Below are 27,821 nucleotides of genomic sequence, written 5' to 3' on the forward strand. Positions count from 1 at the left end.
TTTGTTTAAGCACTTCATAGCACTTTGTCATCACCTGTGAGTATTGTTTTTGGTTATGGTGTTTGTTTGTTGCTGGTGGGAAAAGGGGGAAACCAAGACAAATCGCCCATGGGCATACACTACCCGTAGGTGAACTTTGTTAAATACACTAGTTAGAACTGGGCGGACCACCCACTGTATTTTTGGTTAGTTAGCTGTTAAAGTAGGCTAGTCTAGCTTAGGGGTGTTTTTGAATACTGGTTTCTTTCCTTGGGTCCAGCTCTGCCCCTTTTCCTGCTCCCCCCATTACCGTGTGTTTTACAATAAACCCTGAGTTTGACGGTAGATTTCTGTTGTCGTGGTTATTTCGTTCTCACTTTTACTTTGTCACAATAATAATTTGCATGAGTTATGTTACGGGTGTCATTACCATCCCCCCTCGACTGTCGGGCCAAAAGCGATTCATAACATCCACTTTTACCTTTCCTCGGCCAACAAGACAAGTAAAGAACAGCAAAATCACTTGCCTATGTCAATCTACTATATTAGAAAAGTTTAGGCTACCTAGTCTATTGGCCAGTTCTTTGAGAAAGACATGTCATATTCCAAACAGACAGTTGTGGGACAATAGATCCCAAATTCAAACAAGCAGTAGGCCTGGGATACATAAAACAATATGTTAAAAAGCAATCATTCTGATGCAACAGATCAGAAGCTTCAGTTTAAAATATGATTTATTCACATTATAAGCGCAGCAATGCGAATAAGGCAGTAGACTACACGCAAATGTTCTTTCCATAATGCAATTGAGCTTGAGGCTATGATTACGCTACCGGATCCGGCATGGCTCCACGCAAGAAGTTAAAACGTTCAGGTTTCAAAACATGTATATGTTTTCAAAATGCATACTGCCAAAGTGGTGTGATGTGCTGATGAAGCCTGCCTCCCGTTGCCGTTTGATGCCAAGTTCAACACAACTGGGAACTCAGACTTCTGACAGTGGGTTCAAGACAACTGGGAAAAAAATTCTAACTCAGGAACTTGGGCCTCTTCCTAAAGTTCTGACTTTCCGACCTGGAGATCTCTGACGTCATGATTTCACATATTTTTCAGAGTTCCAAGATGACTTGAAAGCACCACAAGATGCTGCAGCAGCAGCTCTAGCAGCGTCTGACAGATTTTCCACTTAAAGGCTCTGTATCTGTATGCTGTACGAGTGTGATAAAAAAGATGCATAACAAATATACTGTAAACGCACTACACTAAATTACACTAAATTATGCAAATAAACCAATAGACCGATAAGCATGACCAGTCAAATGTATTTCCATCAACTGGTATTTCCATCAAAGAACAGGCTAAAAATCATTATTTCACAATGGGATTTTTCTTCTCCCCGACAATTGGCCGGCTTCAATTTTATCGGCTATGACAAAAGCCATTACCGGCTAATGGAAACCCTGGCGCATACATGTGTGAGTGTGTGTGGACTCACCTGTGTTATAAAAGAAGGCTTCTACGAAGGTGCAGTTCTTGAATAATGAGCCCACTGTTGACACGTCGTCAAAGTAACAGTTCTGAAATGTAGAGTCTATAAAGGTGACGGACTTCAACTTCATACTGATGAACCTAGAGAGGGATAGAGGAGAGGAGAGGAGGATAGAGGAGAGGAGAGGAGGAGAGGAGAGGAGAGGAGGATAGAGGAGAGGAGAGTGATAGAGGAGAGGAGAGAGGGAGGGGGAGAGAGGAGAGGAGAGAGGGAGGGGGATAGAGGAGAGGAGAGGAGGGAGGGGGAGAGAGGGAGAAGAGGAGAGAGGGAGAGGGATAGAGGAGAGGAGAGAGGGATAGAGGAGGAGAGAGGGAGAAGAGGAGAGGAGAGAGGGAGAAGATGAGAGGAGAGGGAGGGGGAGAGAGGAGAGGGAGGGGAGAGGAGAGAGGGAGAAGGGGAGAGGAGAGAGGGAGAAGAGGAGAGAGGAGAGGGAGGGGGAGAGGGGAGAGGGAGGGGGAGAGGGGAGAGGGAGGGGGAGAGAGAGAGAAGAGGAGAGGAGAGAGGGAGAAGATGAGAGTAGAGAGGAGAAGATGAGAGGAGAGAGGAGAGGGAGGGGGAGAGAGGAGATGGAGGGGGAGAAGAGGAGAGGAGAGGAGAGGGGGAGAAGAGGAGAGGAGAGGAGAGGGAGAGGGAGAGGGAGGGGGAGAGAGAGAGGAGAGGAGAGGGAGGGGAGAGAGGAGAGGGAGAAGAGGAGAGAGGGAGAAGAGGAGAGAGGGAGAAGAGGAGAGAGGGAGAAGATGAGAGGAGAGAGGAGAGAGAGAAGATGAGAGGAGAGAGGAGAGGGAGGGAGAAGATGAGAGGAGAGAGGAGAGGGAGAGGGAGAGAGGAGAGGGAGGGGGAGAGATGAGAGGGAGGGGGAGAGAGGGAGAAGAGGAGAGAGGAGAGGAGAGGAGAGGAGAGGGAGAGAGGAGAGGGAGGGGGAGAGGAGGGGGGGAGAGAGAGAAGAGGAGAGGGAGGGGGAGAGGAGGGGGGGAGAGAGAGAGAAGAGGAGAGAGGGAGAAGATGAGAGGAGAGAGGAGAGGGAGGGAGAAGATGAGAGGAGAGGGAGGGGGAGAGAGGCGAGGGAGGGGGAGAGAGGAGAGGAGAGGAGAGGGAGGGGGAGAAGAGGAGAGGAGAGAGGAGAGGAGAGGAGAGGGAGAGGGAGAGGGAGAAGGGAGAGGGAGGGGGAGAGAGGGAGAAGAGGAGAGGAGAGAGGAGAGGGAGGGGGAGAGGGAGGGGGAGAGAGGAGAGGGAGAGAGGAGAGGGAGAGAGGAGAGGGAGGGGGAGAGAGGAGAGGAGAGGAGAGAGGGAGGAGAGGGAGAGAGGAGAGGGAGGGGGAGAGAGGGAGAAGAGGAGAGGAAAATAAGAATATCTCTAAGGATATGTTATACTGTACTGGACATGACTGATGAAACACTTTACAAAACAAAGATGAAACGCAAGTCCACAGGCCAGTATTGTTGTATACAAACACACACACACTCATTATTTCTACTATTATTCTGACATTTCACATTCTTAAAATAAAGTGAAAGGACAAAGGACATGAATAAAGGAAAGGAAGGACATTACGGAGGCGGTGAAAATAAAGGAAAGGAAGGACATTACGGAGAGCGGTGTAGATAAAGGAAAGGAAGGACATTACGGAGAGCGGTGTAGATAAAGGAAAGGAAGAACATAACGGAGGCGGTGTAGATAAAGGAAAGGAAGGACATTACGGAGAGCGGTGTAGATAAAGGAAAGGAAGAACATTACGGAGGCGGTGTAGATAAAGGAAAGGAAGGACATTACAGAGGCGGTGTAGATAAAGGAAAGGAAGAACATTACGGAGGCGGTGTAGATAAAGGAAAGGAAGGACATTACGGAGAGCGGTGTAGATAAAGGAAAGGAAGGACATTACGGAGAGCGGTGTAGATAAAGGAAAGGAAGGACATTACGGAGAGCGGTGTAGATAAAGGAAAGGAAGGACATTACGGAGGCGGTGTAGATAAAGGAAAGGAAGGACATTACGGAGAGCGGTGTAGATAAAGGAAAGGAAGGACATTACGGAGAGCGGTGTAGATAAAGGAAAGGAAGAACATAACGGAGGCGGTGTAGATAAAGGAAAGGAAGGACATTACGGAGGCGGTGTAGATAAAGGAAAGGAAGGACATTACGGAGAGCGTGTAGATAAAGGAAAGGAAGGACATTACGGAGAGTGTAGATAAAGGAAAGGAAGGACATTATGAGAGCGGTGTAGATAACGGAAAGGAAGAACATTACGGAGAGCGGTGTAGATAAAGGAAAGGAAGGACATTACGGAGAGCGGTGTAGATAAAGGAAAGGAAGAACATTACGGAGGCGGTATAGATAAAGGAAAGGAAGGACATTACGGAGAGCAGTGTAGATAAAGGAAAGGAAGGACATTACGGAGAGCGGTGTAGATAAAGGAAAGGAAGGACATTACGGAGGCGGTGTAGATAAAGGAAAGGAAGGACATTACGGAGAGCGGTGTAGATAAAGGAAAGGAAGGACATTACGGAGAGCGGTGTAGATAAAGGAAAGGAAGGACATTACGGAGAGCGGTGTAGATAAAGGAAAGGAAGGACATTACGGAGAGCGGTGTAGATAAAGGAAAGGAAGGACATTACGGAGAGCGGTGTAGATAAAGGAAAGGAAGGACATTACGGAGAGCGGTGTAGATAAAGGAAAGGAAGGACATTACGGAGGCGGTGTAGATAAAGGAAAGGAAGGACATTACGGAGAGCGGTGTAGATAAAGGAAAGGAAGGACATTACGGAGAGCGGTGTAGATAAAGGAAAGGAAGAACATAACGGAGGCGGTGTAGATAAAGGAAAGGAAGGACATTACGGAGGCGGTGTAGATAAAGGAAAGGAAGGACATTACGGAGAGCGGTGTAGATAAAGGAAAGGAAGGACATTACGGAGAGCGGTGTAGATAAAGGAAAGGAAGGACATTACGGAGAGCGGTGTAGATAAAGGAAAGGAAGAACATTACGGAGAGCGGTGTAGATAAAGGAAAGGAAGGACATTACGGAGAGCGGTGTAGATAAAGGAAAGGAAGAACATTACGGAGGCGGTATAGATAAAGGAAAGGAAGGACATTACGGAGAGCAGTGTAGATAAAGGAAAGGAAGGACATTACGGAGAGCGGTGTAGATTAAGGAAAGGAAGGACATTACGGAGAGCGGTGTAGATAAAGGAAAGGAAGGACATTACGGAGAGCGTGTAGATAAAGGAAAGGAAGGACATTACGGAGAGCGGTATAGATAAAGGAAAGGAAGGACATTACGGAGGCGGTGTAGATAAAGGAAAGGAAGGACATTACGGAGAGCGGTGTAGATAAAGGAAAGGAAGGACATTACGGAGAGCGGTGTAGATAAAGGAAAGGAAGGACACGGAGAGCGGTGTAGATAAAGGAAAGGAAGGACATTACGGAGGCGGTGTAGATAAAGGAAAGGAAGGACATTACGGAGAGCGGTGTAGATAAAGGAAAGGAAGGACATTACGGAGAGCGGTGTAGATAAAGGAAAGGAAGGACATAACGGAGGCGTGTGTAGATAAAGGAAAGGAAGGACATTACGGAGAGCGGTGTAGATAAAGGAAAGGAAGGACATTACGGAGAGCAGTGTAGATAAAGGAAAGGAAGAACATTACGGAGAGCGGTGTAGATAAAGGAAAGGAAGGACATTACGGAGGCAGTGTAGATAAAGGGAGAAGACATTACGGAGGGCGGTGTAGATAAAGGAAAGGAAGAACATTACGGAGGCGGTGTAGATAGGAAAGGAAGGACATTACGGAGAGCGGTGTAGATAAAGGAAAGGAAGAACATTACGGAGGCGGTGTAGATAAAGGAAAGGAAGGACATTACGGAGAGCGGTGTAGATAACGGTGTAGATAAAGGAAAGGAAGGACATTACGGAGAGCGGTATAGATAAAGGAAAGGAAGAACATTACGGAGGCGGTGTAGATAAAGGAAAGGAAGGACATTACGGAGGCGGTGTAGATAAAGGAAAGGAAGGACATTACGGAGAGCGGTGTAGATAAAGGAAAGGAAGAACATTACGGAGGCGGTGTAGATAAAGGAAAGGAAGGACATTACGGAGAGCGGTGTAGATAAAGGAAAGGAAGGACATTACGGAGAGCGGTATAGATAAAGGAAAGGAAGAACATTACGGAGGCGGTGTAGATAAAGGAAAGGAAGGACATTACGGAGGCGGTGTAGATAAAGGAAAGGAAGGACATTACGGAGAGCGGTGTAGATAAAGGAAAGGAAGAACATTACGGAGGCGGTGTAGATAAAGGAAAGGAAGAACATTATGGAGGCGGTGTAGATAAAGGAAAGGAAGGACATTACGGAGAGCGGTGTAGATAAAGGAAAGGAAGAACATTACGGAGGCGGTGTAGATAAAGGAAAGGAAGAACATTACGGAGGCGGTGTAGATAAAGGAAAGGAAGGACATTACGGAGAGCGGTGTAGATAAAGGAAAGGAAGGACATTACGGAGAGCGGTATAGATAAAGGAAAGGAAGAACATTACGGAGGCGGTGTAGATAAAGGAAAGGAAGGACATTACGGAGGCGGTGTAGATAAAGGAAAGGAAGGACATTACGGAGAGCGGTGTAGATAAAGGAAAGGAAGAACATTACGGAGGCGGTGTAGATAAAGGAAAGGAAGGACATTACGGAGAGCGGTGTAGATAAAGGAAAGGAAGGACATTACGGAGAGCGGTATAGATAAAGGAAAGGAAGAACATTACGGAAGATAAAGGAAAGAACATTACGGAGGCGGTGTAGATAAAGGAAAGGAAGGACATTACGGAGAGCGGTGTAGATAAAGGAAAGGAAGAACATTACGGAGAGTAGCGGTGTAGATAAAGGAAAGGAAGGACATTACGGAGGCGGTGTAGATAAAGGAAAGGAAGGACATTACGAGAGCGGTGTAGATAAAGGAAAGGAAGGACATTACGGAGAGCGGTGTAGATAAAGGAAAGGAAGGACATTACGGAGAGCGGTGTAGATAAAGGAAAGGAAGAACATTACGGGAGGCGGTGTAGATAAAGGAAATGAAGGACGTTACGGAGAGCGGTGTAGATAAAGGAAAGGAAGGACATTACGAGGCGGTGTAGATAAAGGAAAGGAAGGACATTACAGAGGCGGTGTAGATAAAGGAAAGGAAGGACATTACGGAGGCGGTGTAGATAAAGGAAAGGAAGGACATTACGGAGAGCGGTGTAGATAAAGGAAAGGAAGGACATTACGGAGAGCGGTGTAGATAAAGGAAAGGAAGAACATTACGGAGAGCGGTGTAGATAAAGGAAAGGAAGGACATTACGGAGAGCGGTGTAGATAAAGGAAAGGAAGGACATTACGGAGGCGGTGTAGATAAAGGAAAGGAAGGACATTACGGAGAGCGTGTGTAGATAAAGGAAAGGAAGGACACACGGAGAGCGGTGTAGATAAAGGAAAGGAAGAACATAACGGAGGCGGTGTAGATAAAGGAAAGGAAGGACATTACGGAGGCGGTGTAGATAAAGGAAAGGAAGGACATTACGGAGAGCGGTGTAGATAAAGGAAAGGAAGGACATTACGGAGAGCGGTGTAGATAAAGGAAAGGAAGGACATTACGGAGAGCGGTGTAGATAACGGAAAGGAAGAACATTACGGAGAGCGGTGTAGATAAAGGAAAGGAAGGACATTACGGAGAGCGGTGTAGATAAAGGAAAGGAAGAACATTACGGAGGCGGTATAGATAAAGGAAAGGAAGGACATTACGGAGAGCAGTGTAGATAAAGGAAAGGAAGGACATTACGGAGAGCGGTATAGATAAAGGAAAGGAAGGACATTACGGAGGCGGTGTAGATAAAGGAAAGGAAGGACATTACGGAGAGCGGTGTAGATAAAGGAAAGGAAGGACATTACGGAGAGCGGTGTAGATAAAGGAAAGGAAGGACATTACGGAGAGCGGTGTAGATAAAGGAAAGGAAGGACATTACGGAGGCGGTGTAGATAAAGGAAAGGAAGGACATTACGGAGAGCGGTGTAGATAAAGGAAAGGAAGGACATTACGGAGAGCGGTGTAGATAAAGGAAAGGAAGGACATTACGGAGGCGGTGTAGATAAAGGAAAGGAAGGACATTACGGAGAGCGGTGTAGATAAAGGAAAGGAAGGACATTACGGAGAGCGGTGTAGATAAAGGAAAGGAAGAACATACGGAGGCGGTGTAGATAAAGGAAAGGAAGGACATTACGGAGGCGGTGTAGATAAAGGAAAGGAAGGACATTACGGAGAGCGGTGTAGATAAAGGAAAGGAAGGACATTACGGAGAGCGGTGTAGATAAAGGAAAGGAAGGACATTACGGAGAGCGGTGTAGATAAAGGAAAGGAAGAACATTACGGAGAGCGGTGTAGATAAAGGAAAGGAAGGACATTACGGAGAGCGGTGTAGATAAAGGAAAGGAAGAACATTACGGAGGCGGTATAGATAAAGGAAAGGAAGGACATTACGGAGAGCAGTGTAGATAAAGGAAAGGAAGGACATTACGGAGAGCGGTGTAGATTAAGGAAAGGAAGAACATTACGGAGAGCGGTGTAGATAAAGGAAAGGAAGGACATTACGGAGAGCGGTGTAGATAAAGGAAAGGAAGGACATTACGGAGAGCGGTATAGATAAAGGAAAGGAAGGACATTACGGAGGCGGTGTAGATAAAGGAAAGGAAGGACATTACGGAGAGCGGTGTAGATAAAGGAAAGGAAGGACATTACGGAGAGCGGTGTAGATAAAGGAAAGGAAGGACATTACGGAGAGCGGTGTAGATAAAGGAAAGGAAGGACATTACGGAGGCGGTGTAGATAAAGGAAAGGAAGGACATTACGGAGAGCGGTGTAGATAAAGGAAAGGAAGGACATTACGGAGAGCGGTGTAGATAAAGGAAAGGAAGGACATTACGGAGGCGGTGTAGATAAAGGAAAGGAAGGACATTACGGAGAGCGGTGTAGATAAAGGAAAGGAAGGACATTACGGAGAGCAGTGTAGATAAAGGAAAGGAAGAACATTACGGAGGCGGTGTAGATAAAGGAAAGGAAGGACATTACGGAGGCAGTGTAGATAAAGGAAAGGAAGGACATTACGGAGGCGGTGTAGATAAAGGAAAGGAAGAACATTACGGAGGCGGTGTAGATAAAGCAAAGGAAGGACATTACGGAGAGCGGTGTAGATAAAGGAAAGGAAGAACATTACGGAGGCGGTGTAGATAAAGGAAAGGAAGGACATTACGGAGAGCGGTGTAGATAACGGTGTAGATAAAGGAAAGGAAGGACATTACGGAGAGCGGTGTAGATAAAGGAAAGGAAGAACATTACGGAGGCGGTGTAGATAAAGGAAAGGAAGAACATTATGGAGGCGGTGTAGATAAAGGAAAGGAAGGACATTACGGAGAGCGGTGTAGATAAAGGAAAGGAAGAACATTACGGAGGCGGTGTAGATAAAGGAAAGGAAGAACATTACGGAGGCGGTGTAGATAAAGGAAAGGAAGGACATTACGGAGAGCGGTGTAGATAAAGGAAAGGAAGGACATTACGGAGAGCGGTATAGATAAAGGAAAGGAAGAACATTACGGAGGCGGTGTAGATAAAGGAAAGGAAGGACATTACGGAGGCGGTGTAGATAAAGGAAAGGAAGGACATTACGGAGAGCGGTGTAGATAAAGGAAAGGAAGAACATTACGGAGGCGGTGTAGATAAAGGAAAGGAAGGACATTACGGAGAGCGGTGTAGATAAAGGAAAGGAAGGACATTACGGAGAGCGGTATAGATAAAGGAAAGGAAGAACATTACGGAGGCGGTGTAGATAAAGGAAAGGAAGGACATTACGGAGGCGGTGTAGATAAAGGAAAGGAAGGACATTACGGAGAGCGGTGTAGATAAAGGAAAGGAAGAACATTACGGAGAGCGGTGTAGATAACGGTGTAGATAAAGGAAAGGAAGGACATTACGGAGGCGGTGTAGATAAAGGAAAGGAAGGACATTACGGAGAGCGGTGTAGATAAAGGAAAGGAAGGACATTACGGAGAGCGGTGTAGATAAAGGAAAGGAAGGACATTACGGAGAGCGGTGTAGATAAAGGAAAGGAAGAACATTACGGAGGCGGTGTAGATAAAGGAAATGAAGGACGTTACGGAGAGCGGTGTAGATAAAGGAAAGGAAGGACATTACGGAGGCGGTGTAGATAAAGGAAAGGAAGGACATTACAGAGGCGGTGTAGATAAAGGAAAGGAAGGACATTACGGAGGCGGTGTAGATAAAGGAAAGGAAGGACATTACGGAGAGCGGTGTAGATAAAGGAAAGGAAGGACATTACGGAGAGCGGTGTAGATAAAGGAAAGGAAGAACATTACGGAGGCGGTGTAGATAACGGAAAGGAAGGACATTACGGAGGCAGTGTAGATAAAGGAAAGGAAGAACATTACGGAGAGCGGTGTAGATAAAGGAAAGGAAGGACATTACGGAGAGCGGTGTAGATAAAGGAAAGGAAGAACATTACGGAGGCGGTGTAGATAAAGGAAAGGAAGGACATTACGGAGAGCGGTGTAGATAAAGGAAAGGAAGGACATTACGGAGGCGGTGTAGATAAAGGAAAGGAAGGACATTACGGAGGCGGTGTAGATAAAGGAAAGGAAGGACATTACGGAGGCGGTGTAGATAAAGGAAAGGAAGGACATTACGGAGAGCGGTGTAGATAAAGGAAAGGAAGGACATTATGGAGGCGGTGTAGATAAAGGAAAGGAAGGACATTACGGAGAGCGGTGTAGATAAAGGAAAGGACTAACATTACGGAGGTGTAGATAAAGGAAAGGAAGGACATTACGGAGGCGGTGTAGATAAAGGAAAGGAAGGACATTACGGGGAGCGGTGTAGATAAAGGAAAGGAAGGACATTACGGAGGCGGTGTAGATAAAGGAAAGGAAGGACATTACGGAGAGCGGTGTAGATAAAGGAAAGGAAGGACATTACGGAGGCGGTGTAGATAAAGGAAAGGAAGAACATTACGGAGAGCGGTGTAGATAAAGGAAAGGAAGGACATTACGGAGAGCGGTGTAGATAAAGGAAAGGAAGGACATTACGGAGAGCGGTGTAGATAAAGGAAAGGAAGGACATTACGGAGAGCGGTGTAGATAAAGGAAAGAAAGAACATTACGGAGGCGGTGTAGATAAAGGAAATGAAGGACGTTACGGAGAGCGGTGTAGATAAAGGAAAGGAAGGACATTACGGAGGCGGTGTAGATAAAGGAAAGGAAGGACATTACAGAGGCGGTGTAGATAAAGGAAAGGAAGGACATTACGGAGGCGGTGTAGATAAAGGAAAGGAAGGACATTACGGAGAGCGGTGTAGATAAAGGAAAGGAAGGACATTACGGAGAGCGGTGTAGATAAAGGAAAGGAAGAACATTACGGAGAGCGGTGTAGATAAAGGAAAGGAAGAACATTACGGAGGCAGTGTAGATAAAGGAAAGGAAGAACATTACGGAGAGCGGTGTAGATAAAGGAAAGGAAGGACATTACGGAGAGCGGTGTAGATAAAGGAAAGGAAGAACATTACGGAGGCGGTGTAGATAAAGGAAAGGAAGGACATTACGGAGAGCGGTGTAGATAAAGGAAAGGAAGGACATTACGGAGGCGGTGTAGATAAAGGAAAGGAAGGACATTACGGAGGCGGTGTAGATAAAGGAAAGGAAGGACATTACGGAGGCGGTGTAGATAAAGGAAAGGAAGGACATTACGGAGAGCGGTGTAGATAAAGGAAAGGAAGGACATTATGGAGGCGGTGTAGATAAAGGAAAGGAAGGACATTACGGAGAGCGGTGTAGATAAAGGAAAGGACGAACATTACGGAGGCGGTGTAGATAAAGGAAAGGAAGGACATTACGGAGGCGGTGTAGATAAAGGAAAGGAAGGACATTACGGGGAGCGGTGTAGATAAAGGAAAGGAAGGACATTACGGAGGCGGTGTAGATAAAGGAAAGGAAGGACATTACGGAGAGCGGTGTAGATAAAGGAAAGGAAGGACATTACGGAGGCGGTGTAGATAAAGGAAAGGAAGAACATTACGGAGAGCGGTGTAGATAAAGGAAAGGAAGGACATTACGGAGAACGGTGTAGATAAAGGAAAGGAAGGACATTACGGAGAGCGGTGTAGATAAAGGAAAGGAAGAACATTACGGAGAGCGGTGTAGATAAAGGAAAGGAAGGACATTACGGAGAGCAGTGTAGATAAAGGAAAGGAAGAACATTACGGAGAGAGGTGTAGATAAAGGAAAGGAAGGACATGACGGAGGCGGTGTAGATAAAGGAAAGGAAGGACATTACGGAGAGCGGTGTAGATAAAGGAAAGGAAGGACATTACGGAGGCGGTGTAGATAAAGGAAAGGAAGGACATTACGGGAGGCGGTGTAGATAAAGGAAAGGAAGGACATTACGGAGGCGGTGTAGATAAAGGAAAGGAAGGACATTACGGAGGCGGTGTAGATAAAGGAAAGGAAGGACATTACGGAGAGCGGTGTAGATAAAGGAAAGGAAGAACATTACGGAGTCGGTGTAGATAAAGGAAAGAAAGGACATTACGGAGAGCGGTGTAGATGAAGGAAAGGAAGGACATTACGGAGGCGGTGTAGATAAAGGAAAGGAAGGACATTACGGAGAGCGGTGTAGATAAAGGAAAGGAAGGACATTACGGAGGCGGTGTAGATAAAGGAAAGGAAGGACATTACGGAGGCGTGTAGATAAAGTAAAGGAAGAACATTACGGAGAGCGGTGTGTAGATAAAGGAAAGGAAGGACATTACGGAGGCGGTGTAGATAAAGGAAAGGAAGGACATTACGGAGAGCGGTGTAGAAAAAGGAAAGGAAGAACATTACGGAGGCGGTGTAGATAAAGGAAAGGAAGGACATTACGGAGGCGGTGTAGATAAAGGAAAGGAAGGACATTACGGAGAGCGGTGTAGATAAAGGAAAGGAAGAACATTACGGAGAGCGGTGTAGATAACGGTGTAGATAAAGGAAAGGAAGAACATTACGGAGGCGGTGTAGATAAAGGAAAGGAAGGACATTACGGAGAGCGGTGTAGATAAAGGAAAGGAAGGACATTACGGAGAGCGGTGTAGATAAAGGAAAGGAAGGACATTATGGAGGCGGTGTAGATAAAGGAAAGGAAGGACATTACGGAGAGCGGTGTAGATAAAGGAAAGGACTAACATTACGGAGGCGGTGTAGATAAAGGAAAGGAAGGACATTACGGAGGCGGTGTAGATAAAGGAAAGGAAGGACATTACGGAGGCGGTGTAGATAAAGGAAAGGAAGGACATTACGGAGGCGGTGTAGATAAAGGAAAGGAAGGACATTACGGAGAGCGGTGTAGATAAAGGAAAGGAAGGACATTATGGAGGCGGTGTAGATAAAGGAAAGGAAGGACATTACGGAGAGCGGTGTAGATAAAGGAAAGGACGAACATTACGGAGGCGGTGTAGATAAAGGAAAGGAAGGACATTACGGAGGCGGTGTAGATAAAGGAAAGGAAGGACATTACGGGGAGCGGTGTAGATAAAGGAAAGGAAGGACATTACGGAGGCGGTGTAGATAAAGGAAAGGAAGGACATTACGGAGAGCGGTGTAGATAAAGGAAAGGAAGGACATTACGGAGGCGGTGTAGATAAAGGAAAGGAAGAACATTACGGAGAGCGGTGTAGATAAAGGAAAGGAAGGACATTACGGAGAACGGTGTAGATAAAGGAAAGGAAGGACATTACGGAGAGCGGTGTAGATAAAGGAAAGGAAGAACATTACGGAGAGCGGTGTAGATAAAGGAAAGGAAGGACATTACGGAGAGCGGTGTAGATAAAGGAAAGGAAGAACATTACGGAGAGAGGTGTAGATAAAGGAAAGGAAGGACATGACGGAGGCGGTGTAGATAAAGGAAAGGAAGGACATTACGGAGAGCGGTGTAGATAAAGGAAAGGAAGGACATTACGGAGGCGGTGTAGATAAAGGAAAGGAAGGACATTACGGAGGCGGTGTAGATAAAGGAAAGGAAGGACATTACGGAGGCGGTGTAGATAAAGGAAAGGAAGGACATTACGGAGGCGGTGTAGATAAAGGAAAGGAAGGACATTACGGAGAGCGGTGTAGATAAAGGAAAGGAAGAACATTACGGAGTCGGTGTAGATAAAGGAAAGAAAGGACATTACGGAGAGCGGTGTAGATGAAGGAAAGGAAGGACATTACGGAGGCGGTGTAGATAAAGGAAAGGAAGGACATTACGGAGAGCGGTGTAGATAAAGGAAAGGAAGGACATTACGGAGGCGGTGTAGATAAAGGAAAGGAAGGACATTACGGAGGCGGTGTAGATAAAGTAAAGGAAGAACATTACGGAGAGCGGTGTAGATAAAGGAAAGGAAGGACATTACGGAGGCGGTGTAGATAAAGGAAAGGAAGGACATTACGGAGAGCGGTGTAGAAAAAGGAAAGGAAGAACATTACGGAGGCGGTGTAGATAAAGGAAAGGAAGGACATTACGGAGAGCGGTGTAGATAAAGGAAAGGAAGGACATTACGGAGAGCGGTGTAGATAAAGGAAAGGAAGAACATTACGGAGAGCGGTGTAGATAACGGTGTAGATAAAGGAAAGGGAGAACATTACGGAGAGCGGTGTAGATAAAGGAAAGGAAGGACATTACGGAGACGGTGTAGATAAAGGAAAGGAAGGACATTACGGAGAGCAGTGTAGATAAAGGAAAGGAAGAACATTACGGAGAGCGGTGTAGATAAAGGAAAGGAAGGACATTACGGAGAGCGGTGTAGATAAAGGAAAGGAAGGACATTACGGAGAGCGGTGTAGATAAAGGAAAGGAAGGACATTACGGAGAGCGGTGTAGATAAAGGAAAGGAAGAACATTACGGAGGCGGTGTAGATAAAGGAAAGGAAGGACATTACGGAGAGCGGTGTAGATAAAGGAAAGGAAGGACATTACGGAGAGCGGTGTAGATAAAGGAAAGGAAGAACATTACGGAGGCGGTGTAGATAAAGGAAATGAAGGACATTACGGAGAGCGGTGTAGATAAAGGAAAGGAAGGACATTACGGAGGCGGTGTAGATAAAGGAAAGGAAGGACATTACAGAGGCGGTGTAGATAAAGGAAAGGAAGGACATTACGGAGAGCGGTGTAGATAAAGGAAAGGAAGAACATTACGGAGGCGGTGTAGATAAAGGAAAGGAAGAACATTACGGAGGCGGTGTAGATAAAGGAAAGGAAGGACATTACGGAGAGCGGTGTAGATAAAGGAAAGGAAGGACATTACGGAGGCGGTGTAGATAAAGGAAAGGAAGGACATTACGGAGGCGGTGTAGATAAAGGAAAGGAAGGACATTACGGAGAGTGGTGTAGATAAAGGAAAGGAAGGACATTACGGAGGCGGTGTAGATAAAGGAAAGGAAGGACATTACGGAGAGCGGTGTAGATAAAGGAAAGGAAGAACATTACGGAGGCGGTGTAGATAAAGGAAAGGAAGGACATTACGGAGGCGGTGTAGATAAAGGAAAGGAAGGACATTACGGGGAGCGGTGTAGATAAAGGAAAGGAAGGACATTACGGAGGCGGTGTAGATAAAGGAAAGGAAGGACATTACGGAGGCGGTGTAGATAAAGGAAAGGAAGGACATTACGGAGGCGGTGTAGATAAAGGAAAGGAAGGACATTACGGAGAGCGGTGTAGATAAAGGAAAGGAAGGACATTACGGAGAGCGGTGTAGATAAAGGAAAGGAAGGACATTACGGAGGCGGTGTAGATAAAGGAAAGGAAGGACATTACGGAGGCGGTGTAGATAAAGGAAAGGAAGGACATTACGGAGGCGGTGTAGATAAAGGAAGGACATTACGGAGGCGGTGTAGATAAAGGAAAGGAAGAACATTACGGAGAGCGGTGTAGATAAAGGAAAGGAAGGACATTACGGAGGCGGTGTAGATAAAGGAAAGGAAGGACATTACGGAGAGCGGTGTAGATAAAGGAAAGGAAGGACATTACGGAGAGCGGTGTAGATAAAGGAAAGGAAGGACATTACGGAGAGCGGTGTAGATAAAGGAAAGGAAGGACATTACGGAGAGCGGTGTAGATAAAGGAAAGGAAGGACATTACGGAGGCGGTGTAGATAAAGGAAAGGAAGGACATTACGGAGAGCGGTGTAGATAAAGGAAAGGAAGGACATTACGGAGGCGGTGTAGATAAAGGAAAGGAAGAACATTACGGAGAGCGGTGTAGATAAAGGAAAGGAAGAACATTACGGAGAGCGGTGTGTTGTTTACAGGAATGACGGATCACACTGCTATCCTGGAATGGGATAGGCTACTTTAACTGGAGGGTTTGATAGAGCCTGTTTAACTTATTAAAGTCTCTTTAAGTGAGTTTGTTGGTTACAATAACCATCGCTGGTGAAGACTACATTGGTGTGTTTGTGTGTGCGTTTAGACACAGTACCTGTCGTTGACGAATACTCCGTTGGTGTGTATCTGGTTCTCCAGGGTGAAGTTAAAGGTGAAGTCTTCTGTATGTTCGTTGTTGTGAGTCTTCACTCTAGAGGCATACTCATCAGACTGCAGGTGATGGATGACATCAGGGAACCACACAGATAGGCCATAGTACCTGCAAAGGATATGGTGTCACTGACAGACTAGTAACCGCACACAGGAATAATATTCTTAACATTCTCTAGTTAGGATATACATTGCATTCAGAAACTTTTCAGACGCCTTGACTTTTTCCACATTTTGTGACATTACAGCCTTATTCGAAAATATATTACATAGTTTTTTCCAATCTTCATCCTACACACAATGCCACATAATGACAAAGAAAATGTATCAATAAAAAAACTGAAATAACACATTTACTCAGACCCTTTACTTAGTGCTTTGTTGAAGCACCGTTGGCAGCGATTACAGCCTTGAGTCTTCTTGGGTATGACGCTACAAGCTTGGTACATCTATATTTGGGGAGTTTCTCCCATTCTTCTCTGCAGATCCTCTCAAGCTCTGTCAAGATGGATGGGATGCGTCGCTGCACAGCTATTTTCAGGTCTCTCCAGAGATGTTAGATTGGGTTCAAGTCTGGGCTCTGGCTGGGCCACTCAAGGACATTTAAAGACTTGTCCCGAAGCCACTCCTGCACGACCCTCAGCACACAGTCTTGGCTGTGTGCTTACGGTCATTGTCCTGTTGGAAGGTGAACCTTTACCCCAGTCTGAGGTCTTGAGCAAGTTTTCATCAAGGATCTCTCTGCACTTTGCTCTGTTCATCTTTGCCTCGATCCTGACTAGTCTCCCAGTCCCTGCCGGTGAAAAACATCCCCACAGCATGATGCTGCCACCACCATGCTTCACCGTAGGGATGGTGCCAGGTTTCCTTCAGACGTGACGCTTGGCATTCAGGTCAAAGAGCTCAATCTTGGTTTTATCAGACCAGAGAATCTGACATGCACTGTTAACTGGGGGACCTTATATAGACAGGTGTGTGCTTTTCCAAATCATGTCCAATCAACTGAATTTACCACAGGTGGACTCCAATCAAGTTGTAGAAACATCTCAAGGATGATCAATGGAAACAGGATTCACCTGATCTCAATTTCAAGTCTCATAGCAAAGGGTCTGAATACTTATGTAAATAAGTCAGTTTTTAATTTTTAATACATTTGCAACAATTTCTAAAAACCTGTTTTTGCTTTGTAATTATGGGTTATTGTGTGTAGATTGATGAGGAAAAATATTAATTGAATCCATTTTAGAATAAGGTTGTAATGTAACAAAATGTGGGGAAAAGTCAAGGGGTCTGAATACTGTAGAGTAGCTAACAATCCAGGGATCTGACTCTAGCTGTGTCGTGTGATTTGCTATGTTGTGGATACATTCCAAAAGTATTGGGATTTAGCATTGATGTTCCTAATGGTGCTTTATTTAGATGGGTGGTCTCTTTCCCAGTTAGCGTGTTAGCATTCATCATCATAGCGCTATTTGAGAGACCCTGGCTATTCCTTAGAGTACTTCATTATGAACACAACTAGGATAGGTACTGCTTACCCAAACGACAGTGTGAACCACACACAGGCTCAGGAGAAACTGATAACTAGGATAGGTACTGCTTACCCAAACGACAGTGTGAACCACACACAGGCTCAGGAGAAACTGATAACTAGGATAAGTACTGCTTACCCAAACGACAGTGTGAACCACACACAGGCTCAGGAGAAACTGATAACTAGGATAGGTACTGCTTACCCAAACGACAGTGTGAACCACACACAGGCTCAGGAGAAACTGATAACTAGGATAGGTACTGCTTACCCAAACGACAGTGTGAACCACACACAGGCTCAGGAGAAACTGATAACTAGGATAGGTACTGCTTACCCAAACGACAGTGTGAACCACACACAGGCTCAGGAGAAACTGATAACTGGGATAGGTACTGCTTACCCAAACGACAGTGTGAACCACACACAGGCTCAGGAGAAACTGATAACTAGGATAGGTACTGCTTACCCAAACGACAGTGTGAACCACACACAGGCTCAGGAGAAACTGATAACTAGGATAGGTATTGCTTACCCAAACGACAGTGTGAACCACACACAGGCTCAGGAGAAACTGATAACTGGGATAGGTACTGCTTACCCAAACAACAGTGTGAACCACACACAGGCTCAGGAGAAACTGATAACTGGGATAGGTACTGCTTACCCAAACGACAGTGTGAACCACACACAGGCTCAGGAGAAACTGATAACTGGGATAGGTACTGCTTACCCAAACGACAGTGTGAACCACACACAGGCTCAGGAGAAACTGATAACTGGGATAGGTACTGCTTACCCAAACGACAGTGTGAACCACACACAGGCTCAGGAGAAACTGATAACTAGGATAAGTACTGCTTACCCAAACGACAGTGTGAACCACACACAGGCTCAGGAGAAACTGATAACTGGGATAGGTACTGCTTACCCAAACGACAGTGTGAACCACACAAAGGCCAGTTTGATGGTGTTGTCTTTCACTGGGTAGTTGAAACAGCTCATGAACGTTAACCAGATCTAGAGAAAGAGACAGAGACAGGTATAAATACCTAAAAAGGTCATTATTCATAATGATTTCATATAATATTTGTTGTTACAACCTATCACTAACACCCACAGTCCTACCCCTCTGAGTTCAGTCCTGATCCTGAAGAGGACTTGGCCAACAGGGTTGGATGAGTCTGACTGCATCTCTACCAATTCATCCAGATGCTTAGGGAGCTTTATTCTGTTCACCTACAGGGGGAGACTCAGAGTCAATACACTATGTGTGTGTTTTTGTGTGAAGGAGAGAGAGAGAGAGAAAGAAAAAGAGGAAAAGAGAGAGGATGAAAGAGAGCGAGAGAGTCCTAAAGAGACAGGTACTGTATACTCACGGTGAAGACTTTCTCTGGTTCTCCGCGGGCCCTCATGTTGGTGTCATGGATCTGTTTCAGCACCATCCATGCCTCGTCATGTTTACCCATCTAGTCACAGAGAGGAGTTACACACACAAATCAAATTGCGCCGAATACAACAGGTGTACACCTTACTGTGAAATGCTTGCTTACCGAGCCCTTCCCAACGATGCAGAGTTTTAAAATAATAGTAACACATTTTAAAAATAGTAACACGAGGAATAAAGAATGGAGATACAGTACAGTGAGGACCAGTACCAGATCAATGTGCAAATACAAGGTATTTGAGGTAGATACTGTATGTACATGAATGCAGGGTAAAGTGACTACGCATCAGGATAGATAATAATAAGAGTAAAATAAAGAATAGCAGCAGCATATGATGAGTGTACTGTGTATGAAACACAATTGAGACATTATTTTACTCTAAGATTAGAGGGGTACCCTCATACCCTTTTTATGTTTCATCTATGTTTCAACCCCTCAAATTGAGCAAAGACAGACTCTACTAAAACGTGAGTATCAATGAACATTGATTCTGGAAAATGAATGTTCCGCTTCTGTACTGCTAGCCACACTGTTAAACTAGCCGTCTCGTCTGTGTTTTATAAATGTGTAATGAGCATAAAAGGAATTTGCAACTTGTGTTTATTTTGAGTAATAAGGTAGGCCACATGAACAAAGTGGACAGACTAGCATGCTGTTCAAAATGTTGGAGACGGACAGCAGGGTGTGTTTATAACTATTCAACTGTTTTGCCTTGTTAGCGAGTAGATACATCCAAGTTGGATAAACTAAATACAAGTGGGTCTTATGGTTATGGAAGGCTTATATTTATCCTAGGTATAACTGAATTCATTAGATTATTGCTGACTGTTTGAAAAGCTGTGCTTTTGACCTTTAATTGTAAAGAAAAGCTTATTTAGAGAGAACATTTAAAAACTTGAGATATATATTGTGAATCGGCAATTAAGTTTGAATAAATCCAGATATGATATTTATGCCATATCGCCTGGACCTAGTGTCTATAGGTGTGTGTGTGTTTATGTATGTGTATATGTATGTATGTGTGTTTGTGTGGTGTCATTATGCATGTGTGTGTGTTATGTGTGTGTGTAAGTACAGTACGTAGTGTATAAATTTGTGAGTGGGTTTTGTGTGAGTGTGTCAGTGTAGTGTGTGTGAGTGACTGTGTACATAGTGTGTATATATAGTCCTGTGTGTGTGTATAGATACAGTGCAAGATAGATCAATGCAGATAGTCCAAGTAACCATTAATTCCCAGAGGTCAGATGAAGCGAATGCTACACTATAGGACTGTTTTGCTAGAACAGACTGGAATATGTTCAGGGATTCATCCAATGGCATTGATGAATACACCACCTCAGTCACAGGCTTCATCAATAAGTGCATCAATGACGTCATCCCCACAGTGACCGTACATATATTTCCCAACCAGAAACCATGGATTACAGGCAACATCCGCACCGAGCTAAAGGCTAGAGCTGCCGCTTTCAAGGAGCAGGACACTAATAGGACACTTATAAGATATCCAGCTATGCCCTCAGACAAACCATCAAACAAGCAAAGCGTCAATACAAGATTAAGATTGAATCGTACACCAGGCTCTGACGCTCGTCGGATGTGGCAGGACTTGAAAACTATTACGGACGACAAAGGGAAACCCAGACGCAAGCTGCCCAGTTACATGAGCCTACCAGATGTGCTAAATGCCTTTTATGCTCGCTTAGCAGTGTTGGATTCCACATTTTGAACATTGAGATATTAAATAAATGATAGGAAAGAAGCATAGAATCAAAGGAGAAAGAGACTGGGCCTCTGTAGAAAGACAGATAGCTGTGGAATGTGTTGGGGGACGGGAGCAGAGCACCGTGTTGATACAGGGGAGACAGATTGAACTCTGTGGATTAGATGAAGGAGGGGTTGAGGTCAGGAGGTGAGGACAGGTCACCTGAAGGGAGTAATAAGGGTTTGGTATCTTGTTACTCTTTTCCTGTTAAACCATTAGATGTAAGGATTGTAGAGAAGGGGGAGTGTTTTAAGTGGGATATATATATCTGAGTGGGACAAATGTTGGAGTGTCTGAAAACAGCTGTACAGAACCTTTGGGAAGAATTAAACTTGGTTAAAGCTTCTCTAGTGTCTGAGTTATTTACTCTGAAAAATAAGAACCTAACAGAGGCAAGCAACACTGAAGCATGCACAAGAGGACTAGTTGTTCTGGACGACTGTGTGATAACGCTCTCGGTAGCCGATGTAAGTAAGAACTTTAAACAGGTCAACATTGACAAAGCCGCGGGGCCAGACAGATTACCAGGACGTGTACTGAAAGCATGTGCGGACCACCTGGCAAGTATCTTCACTGACATTTTCAACCTCTCCCTGTAATACCTACATGTTTCACGCAGACCACCATAGTCCCTGTGCCAAAGGAAGCGAAGGTAACCTGCCTAAATGATTGCCGCCCCGTAGCACTCACATCAACAGCATCCTCCCGGACACCCTAGACCCACTCCAATTCACATACCGCCCCAACAGATCCACAGATGACGCAATCTCAATCACACTCCACACTGCCCTTTCCCACCTGGACAAAAGGAATATCTATGTGAGAGTGCTGTTCATTGACTACAGTTCAGCGTTCAATACCATAGTGCCAACGAAGATCATCACTAAGCTAAGGACCCTGGGACTAAACACCTCCCTCTGCCACTGGATCCTGGACTTCCTAACATGCCACCCCCAGGTGGTAAGTGTTGGCAACAACACATGTGTCACGCTGATCCTCAACACTGGGGCCCCTCAGGGGTGCGTACTTAGTTCCCTCCTGTACTCCCTGTTCACTCACAACTGCGTGGCCAAACAACTCCAACACCATCATTAAGTTTGCTGACGACACAACAGGGCCTTATCACCGACAACAATGAGACAGCCTATAGGGAGGAAGTCAGAAACCTGGCAGTGTGGTGCCAGGTCAACAACCTCTCCCTCAATGTGAGCAAGACAAAAGAGCTGATCGTGGACTATAGAAAAAGGCGGGCCGAACAGAACCCCATTAACATTTATGGGGCTGTAGTGGAGCGGGTCGAGAGTTTCAAGTTTCTTGGTGACCACATCACCAACAAACTATCATGGTCCAAACACACCAAGACAGTTGTGAAGAGGGCACGACAACACCTTTCCCCCTCAGGAGACGGAAAAGATTTGGCATGGGTCCTCAGATCCTCAAAATGTTCCACAGCTGCACCATCGAGATCATCCTGACCGGTTGCATCACCGCCTGGTATGGCAACTGCTCTGCTTCAGACTTTAAGGCGCTACAGAGAGTAGTGCGTACAGCCCAGTACATCACTGGGGCCAAGTTTCCTGCCAATCAGGACCTATATACTAGGCGTTGACAGAGGAAGGCCCAAAAAATTGTCAGAGACTCCAGTCACGCAAGTCATAGACGTGTCTCTCTGCTACCGCACGGCAAGCGGTACCGGAGCGCCAAGTCTAAGATCAAAAGGCTCCTTCACAGCTTCTACCCCCAAGCCATAAGACTGCTGAACAATTAATCAAATGGCCACATAACTATTTACATTGACACCCCCCCTCCATTTATTTTTCCATTTATTTACACTGCTGCTACTCACTCTTTATTATCTATGTCACTTCATCCCTACCTACATGTACAAATTACCTCGACTAAACTGTACCCCCGCACATTGACTCGATACTGGTACCCCCTGTATATAGCCTCGTTATTGTTATTTTATTGTGTTACTTTTCATTATTTTTTACTTTAGTTTATTTGGTAAATCTTTTATTAACTCTTCTTGAGCTGCACTCTTGGTTAAGCGCTTGTAAGTAAGCATTTCATGGTAAGGTCTACACTTGTTGTATTTAGCGCATATGACAAATAAAGTTTGATTTGATTTAGCAGTCTTATGGCTTGGGGTAGAAGCTGTCTCGAAGCCTGTTGGTCCGAGAGCTGATGCTCCGGTACCGTTTGCCGGACGGTAGCAGAGTGAACAGTCTATGGCTTGGGTGGCTGGAGATTCTTCGGGGCTTCCCCTGACACCACCTGATATAGAGGTCCTGGATGGCAGGGATCTTGGCCCCAGTGATGTACTGGTCTGTCCACACAACCCTCTGTAGCGCGTTGTGATCTCTTCAAGACTGTGTGGGTGTGTGTGGACCATGTTAAGTCTTTAGTGATGTGGATGCCAAGGAACGTGAAGCTCTCGACCCGCTCCAAAAAGTCCTGTCGATGTGGATGGGGACGTGCTCTCCCCTCTTTCTCCTGTGGTCCATGATCAGCTCCTTGTTGTTGTCCTGGCACCACACTTCTAAGTCTATAGGGGCTGTCCCATCAGGAAGTCCAGGATCCAGTTGCAGAGGGTGGTGTTCAGTCTCAGGGTCCCTAGCTTGGTGATGAGCTTGCAGGGGACTATGGTGTTGAACCCTGAACTGTAGTCCATCAACAGCATTCTCACATAGTTATTTCCCCTCTTGTCCAGGTGGGAGGCGGCAGTGTGAAGTGCAATGGAGATTGTGTCATCTGTGAATCTGTTGGGGCGGTATGCAGACACACACACACACACACACACACATACTCCTTACCTCTAGGAAGAATCGTGGGCTCTCGGGCATGAAGGTGAGTGCTACGACAGCACACACACAGGGTAGAGCACACACTACCACAAACACTCTCCAACTGTGGAACTGGTAGGCGGAGCCCATACTGAAACTCCATCCTGCACACACACAACCACCAATCAGAAACAAGAGAAATGAGCACAACAATACATATTCCATGTCTAATATTATGCGTTGTTTTTGTATAAGAGTAAAAGTATGAAGGCCTGACATCTTAAAGTGCCTCCAAGTACCTTAAATCATCAACCCATTTCATTATAGTCTCTCTAATGAGGAATTATCCAAAAACACACTTCTATTTTCCAAATGAGATGCAGTGTGATGATGGTAATGAGAATCTATAGACTGAAGAACACCATTTGGTGAAGGAAATGAGCAAGGGAGAGATACAATGTGCTGTTCAATTCTTATTGGAAGCATTTAGTGAGACTAACTGATACAGCAATCTCTGAGGATAGCAACGGAATGAGGATTCTCTCTCTCTCTCTCTCTCTCTCTCATCTGAATAAAGACACACATCCAGACAGTCAGGGTGTGGGTGGTCTTCAGGATAGCCCCTGGGGTGGAGGGAGAAAGCCAGGGAGATGTCAGAGGTGTGAGGGGGAGTTCATGTGATGTCACAGTATTGTAAACCAAATCATGTCTGTTGGGGGTTGTTGGTGTGTATGTGATGCCCATGGGGCTGTGTTAGACTCCACCAGTACATATCACATTAGGGAGATTACAGCTATAATGGACTGGAGGGTATGGCTGACTGATTGACACACACCTAGATTTATGGAGCTGCACTACCTAGAACAAGGCGGTATCACACACACCTGCAGTGTCCTTGGTCACACACACACACACACACACACACACACACACACACACACACACAAGCTGAAGCTTTCCAGGAAGAGGAGGAGTCCTTCAGCCTCTGGCCAGCAGCAGTCAATGAAGAGCCCACTGCGGCGGAACCTGTTACACACACGTTCTTTCACAGACGTGTGTGTGTGTGTGTGTGTGTGTGTGTGTGTGTGTGTGTGTGTGTGTGTGTGTGTGTGTGAAGATACGCCTTGTGTTTTATGACGAGTGCTTTTATATTTTCTGCAGTCAACTGTCTTTTATGGAAAATCAATAACTTTACTGGTAATTAAACACCTGCCCACACAGACTACACGCATATTGTCCCTGTTCAGACATTGGTCCGTTGGGCATACAGGGCTACAGGGGTAAATGTGATTATGCCTGATGATCAGGATGATAGCAACAAGCCCCTAACAAACCCCAGACAGACAGGCAGACAGACAGTGACAGACAGACAGTAGACAGTAGTAGACAGACAGTAGACAGACAGACAGACAGACAGACAGACAGACAGACAGACAGACAGACAGACAGACAGACAGACAGACAGACAGACAGACAGACAGACAGACAGACAGTAGACAGACAGACAGACAGACAGACAGACAGACAGACAGACAGACAGACAGACAGACAGACAGACAGACAGACAGACAGACAGTGACAAAGAGACAGTAGACAGTAGACAGTAGACAGTAGCAGACAGACCGTAGACAGCAACAAACAGACAGTAGACAATAGCAGACAGACAGTAGGCTGTAGTAGACAGACAGACAATAGACAATAGCAGGCAGACAGACAGACAAGACAGTAGCAGACATACAGACGGCAGACAGTAGCAGACAGACAGACAGTAGATAGTAGCAGACAGACAGACGGTAGACAGTAACAGACAGACAATAGACAGTATTAGACAGACAGACAGTAGCAGACAGTAGCAAACAGACAGATAGACGATAGTAGCAGACAGCCAGACAGACAGTAGCAGACAGACAGACAATAAACAGTATTAGACAGACAGACAGGCAGACAAGACAGTAGACAATAGCAGACAGTAGCAGACAGACAGTAGCAGACAGACAGTAACAGACATACAGACAGTAGCAGACATACGGACAGTAGCAGACAGACAGTAACAGACAGACAGATAGTAGACAGTAGCAGACAGACAAACAGTAGACAGTAGCAGACAGACAAACAGTAGACAGTAGCAGACAGACAGTAGCAGACAGACAGTAGACAGTAGGAGACAGACAGTAACAGACAAACAGATAGTAGACAGTAGCAGACAGACAGACAGATAGTAGACAGTAGCAGACAGACAGTAGCAGACAGACAGTAGACAGTAGGAGACAGACAGTAACAGACAAACAGATAGTAGACAGTAGCAGACAGACAGACAGTAGACAGTAGCAGACAGACATACAGTAGCAGACAGACAGATAGTAGACAGTACCAGACAGACACAGTAGCAGACAGACAGATAGTAGACAGTAGCAGACAGACAGACAGACAGACAGATAGTATACAGTAGCAGACAGACAGACAGTAGACTGTAGCATACAGACAGACAGTAGCACAGACAGACAGTAGACAGTAGCAGACAGACAGACAGTAGACAGTAGCATACAGACAGACAGATAGTAGACAGTAGCAGACAGACAGACAGACAGTAGACAGTAGCAGACAGACAGACAGTAAGTAAACACGGGTAATCCCTGGATACAGGTTGAGGGTTCAGGCCTAGGCTGCTGATATCAATGACTATGATTGGTGACCTAGGTGTGGCACAAATAATCCTGCAGCGTAATAGGACAGGGCTGTCAGTCACTCACCGTAGTGTGGTATGATGAGCCAGGCCATTGCCGAGGCATAGATCCCTCCTATCATCCAGAACATGCAGAGCCAGCTCAGGTGCTCTCCTCTCTTCTCCCTCGCCAGGAACTCTGCAAAGTAGGGGAACACGATGGGGACCACCCCACCAATCCTGCATGGGGACATGGGAAATGTCAGAAATACATGTATATGGACAAATTAACTGACAAACAGGGTAAAGATCTTGAGTGCCCTGTTTGTCCTTTTTGTCAGGTCACTTTCAAAACATCACTGTTTGTGTGGTCTTTGGGCAGCTGGAGAAACAATATGGCAGCTCTGATCTGGCATAATGAGTCTGGAGAGAGAAACAGAAAGAGTGAGGTAGAGAGAGACTTGACTTTTTGTCTTACTTCAATGAGACATCCTCATTACACTAAAACCACCAGAACCCCCTACCCCCACCCCAATAAAAACGCACTGCATGCCACCGCAACCTCCACACAATCACATTACACAGTACAACACAAGAACACAGTGCAATATAATACACCCTCCAGCACCACATTACAACTGTACAACCAACCCCTCCTCTCCAGCCATACAGACAGCTCTCCTAAGCCCCCATACCTCCAGAGAGAGAGAGAGAGAGAGAGAGAAACAGAGGTCCATCTTGGTCTGATCTGGTGGATGATAAAAATCAATAGCCCACCAGAGGAACCAGCAGTCAGTAGCCTAAAAGCCTTTCTTCTGGTCCCACTGGCAACACAATAGGACAGACATCAAACTATTAATAGATGATTATCTGTCTATTTCTGCTGCTTTTGTTGTTAGGACCTCTGCTGATGGGTTTGTTTGGGAAGGGTACAAAATATTGACAGTTTGCTACAGCAGGAATATAATCCTGCAGCATAATCCTGTGAATTATTATGTGGATTATAATTAATGGGCTTTTTTTGTAGGGGCTAATACATTTTATGTAAGGGCAAATCAAGTCTAACATTTTTAAGTAGAAATTACAGGGTTGACAAAATGGCGCCGTAGAGAGAACACTGTGTTTCAGCGAGCTCCCGTGGCATTCGTAATTTATAGTTTTACATTAATCTCCTAGCTTGAAAAAGTGGTAGAATTGGCTAAATAAGTTATCCTACAATGAGTCTTGACGGCTATTTCTCAAAAATCTCCGACAACATGCCCAACAGAACTACTAAGAACTCGACCAAAACCACCATCCCTGTAGATGTGCAGGAGGAGCTAGGTAACGTTAGCGAAGCTAACACCATTGCGGATCCAGGCACAATGGACCTGGTGATTCAAAGGATGACTGAAAATATTACTAAAGGGATCGATGATAAGATAAGAACGGTATTGGAAGCAATAGCAGGCCATTCAGCTGAACTACAGAGGGTTGTGAAACGTGTTGATGAGGCGGAAGGAAGAATTGCTAGAGTGGAAACTTCAACTACTTCTATGAACACTAAGATA

At 45.5% G+C, this 27,821-nt stretch overlaps 1 protein-coding gene across 1 annotated transcript in view; it reads right to left on the minus strand.

The window, feature by feature from the left end:
• LOC118387435 (synaptic vesicle glycoprotein 2C-like) overlaps nucleotides 1-27,821 on the minus strand; it is a 74,821-nt gene that overhangs the window by 9,082 nt on the left and 37,918 nt on the right. The window contains exons 4-10 of the mRNA XM_035775779.2: nucleotides 26,360-26,511; nucleotides 23,640-23,773; nucleotides 18,993-19,082; nucleotides 18,742-18,852; nucleotides 18,545-18,633; nucleotides 16,027-16,191; nucleotides 1,475-1,608 (exon numbers count right to left, since the gene is read on the minus strand). Of these exons, the coding sequence (XP_035631672.1) occupies nucleotides 1,475-1,608; nucleotides 16,027-16,191; nucleotides 18,545-18,633; nucleotides 18,742-18,852; nucleotides 18,993-19,082; nucleotides 23,640-23,773; nucleotides 26,360-26,511 (875 nt within the window). The remainder of the gene's footprint in view (nucleotides 1-1,474; nucleotides 1,609-16,026; nucleotides 16,192-18,544; nucleotides 18,634-18,741; nucleotides 18,853-18,992; nucleotides 19,083-23,639; nucleotides 23,774-26,359; nucleotides 26,512-27,821) is intronic.

Source organism: Oncorhynchus keta, chromosome 9 (genome assembly GCF_023373465.1).
Source record: "Oncorhynchus keta strain PuntledgeMale-10-30-2019 chromosome 9, Oket_V2, whole genome shotgun sequence".
Classification (NCBI taxonomy): domain Eukaryota; kingdom Metazoa; phylum Chordata; class Actinopteri; order Salmoniformes; family Salmonidae; genus Oncorhynchus; species Oncorhynchus keta.